Source organism: Syngnathus floridae, chromosome 15 (genome assembly GCF_059516105.1).
Source record: "Syngnathus floridae isolate MCC-2025c chromosome 15, RoL_Sflo_1.0, whole genome shotgun sequence".
Taxonomy (NCBI): Eukaryota; Metazoa; Chordata; class Actinopteri; order Syngnathiformes; family Syngnathidae; genus Syngnathus; species Syngnathus floridae.
This window is the reverse complement of record NC_142427.1, coordinates 9,387,818-9,396,774: the sequence shown is the minus strand read 5'-3', so window position 1 is coordinate 9,396,774 and position 8,957 is coordinate 9,387,818. Positions and strand designations below refer to the sequence as shown.

The window sequence follows — 8,957 nt, the reverse complement described above, 5'->3', positions numbered from 1 at the left end:
AAAAAAGCGACATTATTGTTGTTGCTTTTACTTTAATTTTAAAAAGAACGGGGAAGCCAAGTGTTGCACGGATTTATGGGGGGGAAACAGCGCTTGTTATAAATCCTCCTGGCCTCTAGGTGTCAGTGTTCGCCTAACTCCGCGTGTCTACTCGTCACAACCAACGTGTCAACCCGGAAACGACTACTTCCGTGTTGCATCTGTGTTCACTTGTGATTGGAAGCGAGAAGAGAGGAATGGGTAACTCTTGCACTTGAACCAATATGAGCTTGTTGTAGTCCGACTCTGTTGATTTGACGAACCTTTCGGTGGTCAATGTCCTCAAAACTGCGCAAAAAACAAATAGTCTCGCACGCGGGCGAAAGCTGACGAGCTCCGCGGCGAAGTTGCCGTGAGAAATAGTGAATCAGTCAGCATCCTTCAAGGCGTCGGACAAGTGGCACTTGTTTCAAAATGGACTGCATATTTGAAATACTTGAAGCTTTAATGTTCTTGGCGATTGTGGCTGTAATTGTGGTAAGTATACCTTGCTCGATTGTTGGAAGTCAGAAAAACTAAATCACAGTTGGGTAACTTGAAAGTGACTATGAGCTAGTTTACTGACAGAAAGGATTTTGGATTTTGTTAGGATCCCAAATGATATGTTATGCCTCCTCAGTTTGTGATGGTGGCGCACGTGACAGCAAGCGCGGCGAACCTGAAGCGGGACGAAAAGGAGAAACGCTTCGTCACCTCGAGTGGCGTTGAGGAGCTTTTCCCCAGTCTGCACGACCCACCTTCCGTGGAACTCTCCGTGATTGTGCCCTCCTACAACGAGGAGCTGCGGCGTAAGGAAATCAACCAGCTGTAGACCACAGCTCACATTCACACGCAGACTAGCCGACTCAAGTTCCATGTCGTTTAAAGTTTATTCTGCTATGTGATGGTGTGTTGTTTCAGTCCCTGTAATGCTGGATGAAGCCATGGACTATTTGGAAAACAGGCAGGTCAGTGAGATGCTTCAAAGATAAATAATAATTTGATGCGGCTGCATGCGCTAGCGCCAATAGCTTTGAACAGATTTTGGTCTCCTCAGAAACGACAAGCTTCCTTCACCTACGAGGTCATTGTGGTGGATGATGGCAGCAAAGACAAAACCACACAAGTGAGAACCTCAATTATTGTCCACAGCTTTGATTCATTTCATGTCATTCATACAATAATAAATCTGCAACATTTTATATTTGCAATATTGCGTGTATTTTAAGTCAAAGCTTTCTTGACAGCTCAACATGTTCCTTTCAATTTTGGGTGCTTTAGCCGTGTTGATGAGGTCCTAAAATAGAATGCACTTATGTGTTCAACCACCAGGTGGCGCTGCAGTACACCAAGAAGTACAGCGCAGAGAAAGTGCGGGTTCTGACGCTGGTGAAGAACCGGGGAAAAGGCGGTGCAGTGCGCTTGGTGAGAGCCGTTAATAATAATAATAATACATTTATTTCATAAGGCGCCTTTCAAGGCACTCAGTGTTGCCATACAGACATAAAATAGCAATTTAAAAAAAGAATGTAAAAGCAAAGAAACATCTGCCTGGCATGCTAACGCTTGTTGTCACAAAGGGAACGCTGAGCTCCAGGGGCCGCCTAATTCTTATGGCGGACGCCGACGGCGCCACAAAGTTCGCCGACATCGAAAAAGTGGAAGCGGCCCTGAAAGACCTCAGTTCCAAGCAGGGCGACGTGGCCATCTCGTGCGGTTCCCGGGCTCATCTGCAGGAGGACGCCGTCGCCAAGGTAACCCAAAATGTCCCAACCTTTTCCTTCACCGGCCCCCCGGCTCTCCTTTTGAAAAATTTTTGTGTTCCGACATCAGCGCTCCTTTTTCCGCAACTTCTTGATGTGTGGCTTCCACTTCCTGGTGTGGTTCTTGTGCGTGCGCGGTGTGCGTGACACGCAGTGCGGCTTCAAGCTTTTCACGCGCGAAGCGGCGCTGCTCACCTTCTCCTCGCTCCACGTGGAACGCTGGTGAGGACACCGACGTGATCCGAGCTCGAAACATAAGGAAGAGTAAAGAATGACTGACTTCAAATTGTGGTGTGATCTTTGCAGGGCTTTTGACGTGGAGCTTTTGTACATAGCTCAATGCTTGAACATCCCCATCGCCGAGGTGGCCGTCAACTGGACTGAAATAGGAGGTAAGGTCACAAATCGTTTTACTCTTAGCTTTGTCTTCTGCACGAAAGGGGCTCGAGGCCAGACTTGTGTCCTCAGGCTCCAAGCTGGTTCCGTTCTGGAGCTGGCTCCAGATGGGCCGAGACTTGATCTTCATCCGCCTACGCTATCTGACGGGCGCCTGGAAGCTGCACCCGACCGTCAAGAGCCACTAGCCAATCCGTTGAGGGACCACCGCCACTTGCTCCCCAAGCAGAGACAGAAGGCGGGTCCATTTTTTTTTTTTTTTTATATATAAAACATTTGTAAGAAAGGAGCTGCCTGTGCTTACCTTATGACAAACTGTGGTGCTGCGGAGAACGTTCCGATTCATGGACCTTAGGCCGGATAGCAACAGAACGCTCAAAGAGCTTTCCGATTGCGCGAGCCGCCATTTTTGGTGCCAATTTGTTTTTGGGCCAGACACCATGGCTTATTCTTGTCTTAACAGGATGGGGAATGGGTAAACAAATATTTATGATTGATTGAGTGGAAATAATTGTAAAAAATAAATAAAAACATGATTTAATATTGTTTGGTCATTGTTAATCAGCTCACATTTCAGACACCTATCTTTTCTGGATAGTTGCGCATGTAAATGGGTTAATTCATGTCACACTACTTAAACACCGCTAGGTGGCAGCAAAGCCTCATTTCTTCCAAGGAGGCTCCATTAGTTTTTATTTATGTGCATTAGACGGCACAGTGGTTAGAAGCCTCACGAGAGTGTTTTTTTTTTTTTTTAACGGCATTGTGTGTGTGAGGGATGCCAATGGGGGGGGGGAAGTGCATTTGGAAATTCATGAACGTCACAATAAAGATCAGAAGTCTTCAACGACCACACCTTCTGTCAGTGAGTGATATTCGTCCTCAGCCAATAAGATGCTAGAGCGCCCCCCCCACACACACACACACACACACACACACACACACGCACCGAGTGCCTCAAGTTAAAAGTGATGCGCGCAGTTATCGTCTTGACAGTGCCGGGAAGTCAGCCGGCTTGCACGCACATCACACGACTGCAGGCTCGGACATCAATTGTGTAGTTTTTGTGTCTTGCTGACATGTTGTGCGCGCTCCTCATCCTCTGCCTCTCAGCAGCACGCCTTGAGATTTACGCACACCCGTTGCGCTCCGAGTTCTCAGAGGATGCCATCCTGGTGGCCAACAACCGCATCCACGTGCCGCTGGGCCGAAGCGTGTTCGTGGACCCGGTCAACGACCTGGTGGTACAGACGCAGCCGGGTGACCGCTGCATCGTGATGGTTCTGGAGGATGATCACCTGGTCCAGCGTCCTGGTCGCCTCTCGCCTGGGAAGTTCCCATGTGACTTCGGCCCCAGGGATGTCATGTACACCCACTACGGGTCCAAGAGTGTGTCGCTGGACCGGGTGCGGCTGCAACTGCGCTACGATGAGCACGCCGAGACCCTCGTCATTCCCTTCGTGATAGAGGTGGAGGTGGTCTTTACGCAGATGGAGCTGCTCACTACAAACATGCCGCTGAGCGTAACCCACCTGAGGGGCACCAGTGATGCCATAGACGGTAAGATCTTGGATTTCACTTACGACCGGGAGGCTTACAAGTGTGGGGTGACGTTGGCGGGTGAGAGAAATCTACCTCGCTATGGGCGACTGCTAGACGGCGGGAAACTGACCCGGACGATGGACTGCGATGAGTTAACGCGGGCCGACATCCGCTACGAGCACACGTTCCAAGGGGCGTCGCCACCAAACCAGGACCACGTCCCCATGGTACTAGAGCTCCGGGATGGAGAAGGGAATTTGGTGAAACGGGAGCATTTCCACCTGACGGTTCGAATCATCAGGGGCCAGGAGAACACCCCACCCAAGCCCAGCTTGGTGGCCATGATGATGATGGAGGTGAGTCAGTTCGCCATGACGGCGCTGACGCCCGAAGCGCTCGCTGCGGACGATGCCGAGTCAGACCCGAGGGAGTTGGTCTTCAACATCACTTTGCCGCTGTCTTTAGAGGAGGGCTACATCGTCAGCACCGATGACCAGAACCTGCCCATCACCTCCTTTTACCAGCAGGACCTGCAGAACCTCAAGATCGCCTACAAGCCGCCCTCATTGGACGCAGAGAGAATCTTCCAGTTAGAGTTTCAAGTCCTGGACCCGGAGGGAGCTGCGTCGGACCCTTTTGCATTCATCATCGTAGTGAAACCCATGAACTCGCTGGCGCCGGTGGTGACCCACAATTTTGGTCAGCTGCTATACGAGGGCCAGTTGCGCCCCCTGGTGACAGGTCACAACCTGGAGATCGGCGACGAAGACAACTTGGAGGCGGTGAGCATCACGGTAGTGGACGGGTTGCACCACGGCGTCCTACTGGTGCCTGGGGCCCATGGGGACAGATTCTCAGCCGCCGACCTGGCCGCCGGCGCTGTGGTGTACCAGCACGACGGCAGTGACACGTACAGTGACAACGTGGTGTTTAAGATGACGGATGGCGAGCACCACGTGGAGTTCCTCTTCCCCATCACCGTGGTGCCCATCGACGACGAGCCACCCGTCGTGAACATCAACACCGGCCTGGTCCTGTTCGAGCACCAGATGATGTCCGTGTCCCCCCTCACGCTCAGTGCCTCTGACATCGACTCCGAGGACTCCACCGTTAAATTCACCGTGGTTCCTCCGTTTTCCACCGCCGGCATCTTTCTATTGAGGCAGTCCGACGCACCAGAGGACCCTTCCTCGTGGAAATTCAACTCGCCAGACGAGGTCTATGAGAAGGAGGTTCGGCAGTGGCTCCAGAAGGACATTACAGATGGGAAGCTGTTCTACAAACATGTAGGTCCTCACAACGTCAATGTGGACCAGTTTGTCTTTACGGTGCAGGACGACAACGACCCTCCGAATGAATCGGGCCCGGCGACCTTTGTCATCCGGGTGGTGCCTGTCGACAATACCCATTTGGACTCTGAAGACCACATAGCCAGCCATGACCGTGGACAGGTTCAGTCAAGGTGAGCTCACCGCTACGTTAGTCAAGGTTAGATGTATGAGTCACTCCCTAAGTGACTTTTTTGTTCTTACATCTGGTTGAGGCTTCTTTTGACCATTTCATTCTTCAATTCTTTTCCTGCTCACTCAATGTTGATCAAGATGACTGCTGATAAAAAAAAAAAAAATCTTCAGAGGCACGGTTACACTTTGATTTATTTATATTTCCTTTTGTTCTTTTTTTGGATTCGGATGTGTCTGTCATCAAAAGCAATCAAACAGGAGCTGTAAAAGGAGAGAATCTGCATTAAAATAAAAAAGTAATTATATTTTTAAATGATTAAATTATTAAAAATATTTATTTTCCAAATATTGCAATGTATTTTTTCAAAAAAAAGGAAAACAAGTAACTTTAATACAAGTAATATTTAATTTAAAAAAAAGGTATGCTGCTGGCGGCGGCGACTTGTCACTGAAGTCATCGAGGTGAAAGCGACAAGGTGCTTATTCACCCGCGAGACTTTTCAATATTTCACCGGGTGACGTCTTTGCAGTCTGCGAGCAGCTCAATGCAATGCGAAGAACGCCAAAAGTATTGGGACACTCACGGCCTTGACAGGAAGTGGACCATAATTTGGTCTAAAACATTATTGTTGCCTTTCGGTCTGAACATGGAACAAACGGAATGAAGATTCCTGTAAATTTGCCACATTTGCAATAAAAGCTCAATCTGATAGCTTGATAACTTTCTGGCAATTTCTTGCAATTCCGGCCCAAAACAGCCTTGTTGGTGTCCCGACACTTTTGTCTACATTGTGACTATTTTCACTTTTGTCTTTTCTTTAGCCGATCTCGACGACCTGAACGTGTGCTTGGTCCTGCGCAGAGGAGAGGACACTACCTCCATCAATGGCGTGGAAACCAAGACCACTATGAATCCTCCAAAAGGTGCACAGATTTTTTTTTCCATTTGCCTGCTTTTGCAAATTTGCTCGTCGGAAATGTTGGGAAGCGCGTGCACGCCACCGAGTGCTTTTGACCCGTTTCCACCCCCCAAGGGCCAGCCTCGTCTCCCTCATTAGCCCAAACGCCGCCGGAGTCGGCCGCTAGCAAACGAATCTTTGATACATGTGTTCCAAAAAAGTTGCCTGACGATAATAATTAAGGAAGTTCAAATCTAGCACATAATTTGACCTGCTCTTGCGCTTCCCAATCCTAAGGCTTCATCTTTCCATCTCGTCGTCGCACACCGAACATCAACAGCAGGAATTCATCTTTTATTTTATTTGAGATGCATCTTTCATTTATATTTCATCACAAAAAGCGGTGACAAAGTGAAACCTCATTTGCATCCCTCCTGCTTTCCCCTTTACATATTCGTCAGTCTCTTGATAAAAACAAAAAAACATAAATCTGCTCCGGCGCTTTTATGGCACGCGGCGGGGAATTTGGAAGCGTGTTAAGAATTGAACAGCAGAAATGTCAGCCTGCAGCATCACACATGAGCGCCTTTGGGGGTTGGCGTTCACACGTATACGCGCGCGTGCGCGGGTTCGCGCACCTACGGGAGCGTTTCCGTCCCCTTGAGTCGCGCTCGAGGTGCTAACAAAACCTGAGCTTCCTTATAAACGCCTCAGTAAGTAGCTTGGGGGTGCTAGTGGGTTCACGCTTATTTTTAGTTTCCTTTAGGGTGCGCTCGCGCGACCCCCCCCAGCAATTAAGCCCCCCCCCCTTCGGAAAAACAGCCAATGCGCGCAAAAACGTGTCGCTGAGTTTTTAGTTTCCTTCCTAATTAAGGACTTCAGTGTAGACGCTAATATTCACAAAATGCGCATCAATTCGTAGTCCGTACAATAAATTAATATCCAAAATCTTCAAATACGATCTATTTTGTCTTAAAAATATTTTTTGTTCAATACAAAGGCTTTTCGAACACATCCAGGAAAAAAATGCATTTATACTTACTCTTGCATGCGTTTTTGTGAACAAGGTAGGGAAAAAAAACAAGAGTGAAGAGATTAATTTTTGAAGCTCTAACATGATCAATTATGGATGGTGCGTGTGTGTGTCAGCTACAAGCTTCCATTATGTAGAACAAACTTACGCTTGACCTGTCTGAAGGGTTGCATTGTGGGTAAAGAGCGAAAACCGAAAAAGCCAAAGCAGACATGAAGTGTTGTCACAAGGTGAAAAGTTCAAGTGTGGCGGCGAGAAAGTACAAGCAAGTACACAAACACAACGCACTTAAACACACACAGTTAAATTTTTGTCGTTGTGCCGGGTCAGGTGGCAACAAGCTGACGGGCCAGTGATTCGTCGTGGACTGGATCTTGCTGGAGAAGGACTTCTACGTGGTGGACCAAGGCCACGGCGAGGACGACGCCTCGGTGGAGGTGCCGCTGAGGCGGAGAAGCTCCTTTCGTAGGTTCGTAAAACCGACAAAAAAAATCTCATTTGTAGGCTCGCCGTTGTCTTTTGGAAGCCGGCTGACGGCCGTTTTAATTTGACTACTTCTTCTGTTCCTTCCAGGTATTGGTACTCAGGAACTCAGCAGGATCAGGACTTCTGGGGCAAGATATGGCTGATCCAAAGTGTTTCCCAACTCAGCCCAAAACTTTTGTCTCTGTAGTTTTACACATTGAAGCACATCAGGCAGTAAGAAAGAGCCAAGGATCGTTTGACACTTGGAGATGCTTATTAATTGAAAACAACACGCCGTCAAAGTCGCCACGTTCGGGCCGAGGCGAAGATGTCGCTGCCCCCCGGACGTACTTTTGCCTCCAAAGCGGGAGCCCGGCTCGGAGGTTTCGCCACGATCTTCACAGGCCAGCAAGTAATGAAGTCAGGGGGGAGACCAAGTCGGATGATGAGAGCAACCGCGTGTCAATGCGATGCAACATCAGCTCGCTTCATGACTCCAAAAAAAAACCTCCAAAACATTCCAGTCAAGAGAGAAAGAAAAGATGAAGCACGCCAGGCTTGCTGTTAAGTTGAAAACGTTTGAACCCTGTATCAAAAATGCTCCAAGCGCAGACAAAAAAGAAAGAAAGAAAAAAGCTAACGATGAGCGATAACATGGAGGCTGAGGGAGACAACATAATAGCGGCTGGTCAATTGAAAGAACATCAGGTCAGGGGTGGGGGGGGTGTAGCCAAGAGCCATGACCGTGTCTAACCCTGAATGCCAATTAAGGTTTGTTTTGGGGTTTTTTCCAGCAATTAAAGCTGTCATTTTTTCAAGATGAAAAATCGTACAAGATGAAAGATTGGACTAACTAAAAGCTCTCTTTCGACGGTGGTGACATTGTGAGCGAACGTGCCTCCCCTCATGAAAAATTGAAAGTGACAGTGCTCTTTTCCTCACCGAGGTGAACTTGACCCACTTGGCTAAAAAACAACGCCACTGTTGTCGCGCGTGCACGGGCGCGTGCATCCAGCAGTCAAGCCTGAAATAATTGTAGCAATAATTTCTGGCTTAACTGTACAATATATCACTTAAACTGTTAGTGTTCCTAATTATTTGTCTGAGTACAGAGAGGACTCATTTGCATTTGTGTATATTCTGTCACTCCCATTCATACAAATCCGAGCTGTGATGTGATGACGTCATAGCCATGCACGCTCCCCATGCACAAGAAAGTCACAATCAAACGTGAAATTCACTTTACGATTTTATATGATTTTTTAAAGGTATTCAACAGAATAAATAATCATTAAATCATCTTTGAAAGATTCAAATGTGTTTTTTTAACGCGACTTTTGCCGGTTGGGTACTTGGCCACACCCACCCGGCTTTTGAT

The 8,957-nt window shown here is 48.1% G+C and overlaps 2 protein-coding genes across 3 annotated transcripts; both read left to right on the top strand.

The window, feature by feature from the left end:
- Window positions 1–114: 114 nt before the first annotated feature.
- On the top strand, window positions 115–2,718 carry alg5 (ALG5 dolichyl-phosphate beta-glucosyltransferase). Of its 2 annotated transcripts, none has more exons than XM_088398914.1 (9): window positions 115–240; window positions 659–827; window positions 940–986; window positions 1,076–1,144; window positions 1,351–1,443; window positions 1,599–1,772; window positions 1,852–2,003; window positions 2,088–2,173; window positions 2,250–2,718. In XM_088398914.1, the coding sequence occupies exons 2-9, from the start codon at window positions 665–667 to the stop codon at window positions 2,363–2,365; spliced, it is 900 nt and encodes a 299-aa protein (XP_088255040.1). In that variant the 5' UTR covers window positions 115–240; window positions 659–664; the 3' UTR covers window positions 2,366–2,718. The 2 variants fall into 2 exon arrangements, with proteins under 2 accessions (XP_088255040.1, XP_088255039.1); XM_088398913.1 differs by having other exon boundaries at window positions 174–516.
- Window positions 2,719–3,109: 391 nt separating this feature from the next.
- Window positions 3,110–8,707, top strand: LOC148386478 (FRAS1-related extracellular matrix protein 2-like). Its single transcript, XM_088398912.1, has 4 exons — window positions 3,110–5,181; window positions 6,005–6,106; window positions 7,445–7,583; window positions 7,688–8,707. Exons 1-3 carry the CDS (start codon window positions 3,257–3,259, stop codon window positions 7,581–7,583), a joined length of 2,166 nt encoding a protein of 721 aa, XP_088255038.1. The 5' UTR covers window positions 3,110–3,256; the 3' UTR covers window positions 7,688–8,707.
- The last annotated feature ends 250 nt before the right edge of the window (window positions 8,708–8,957 follow it).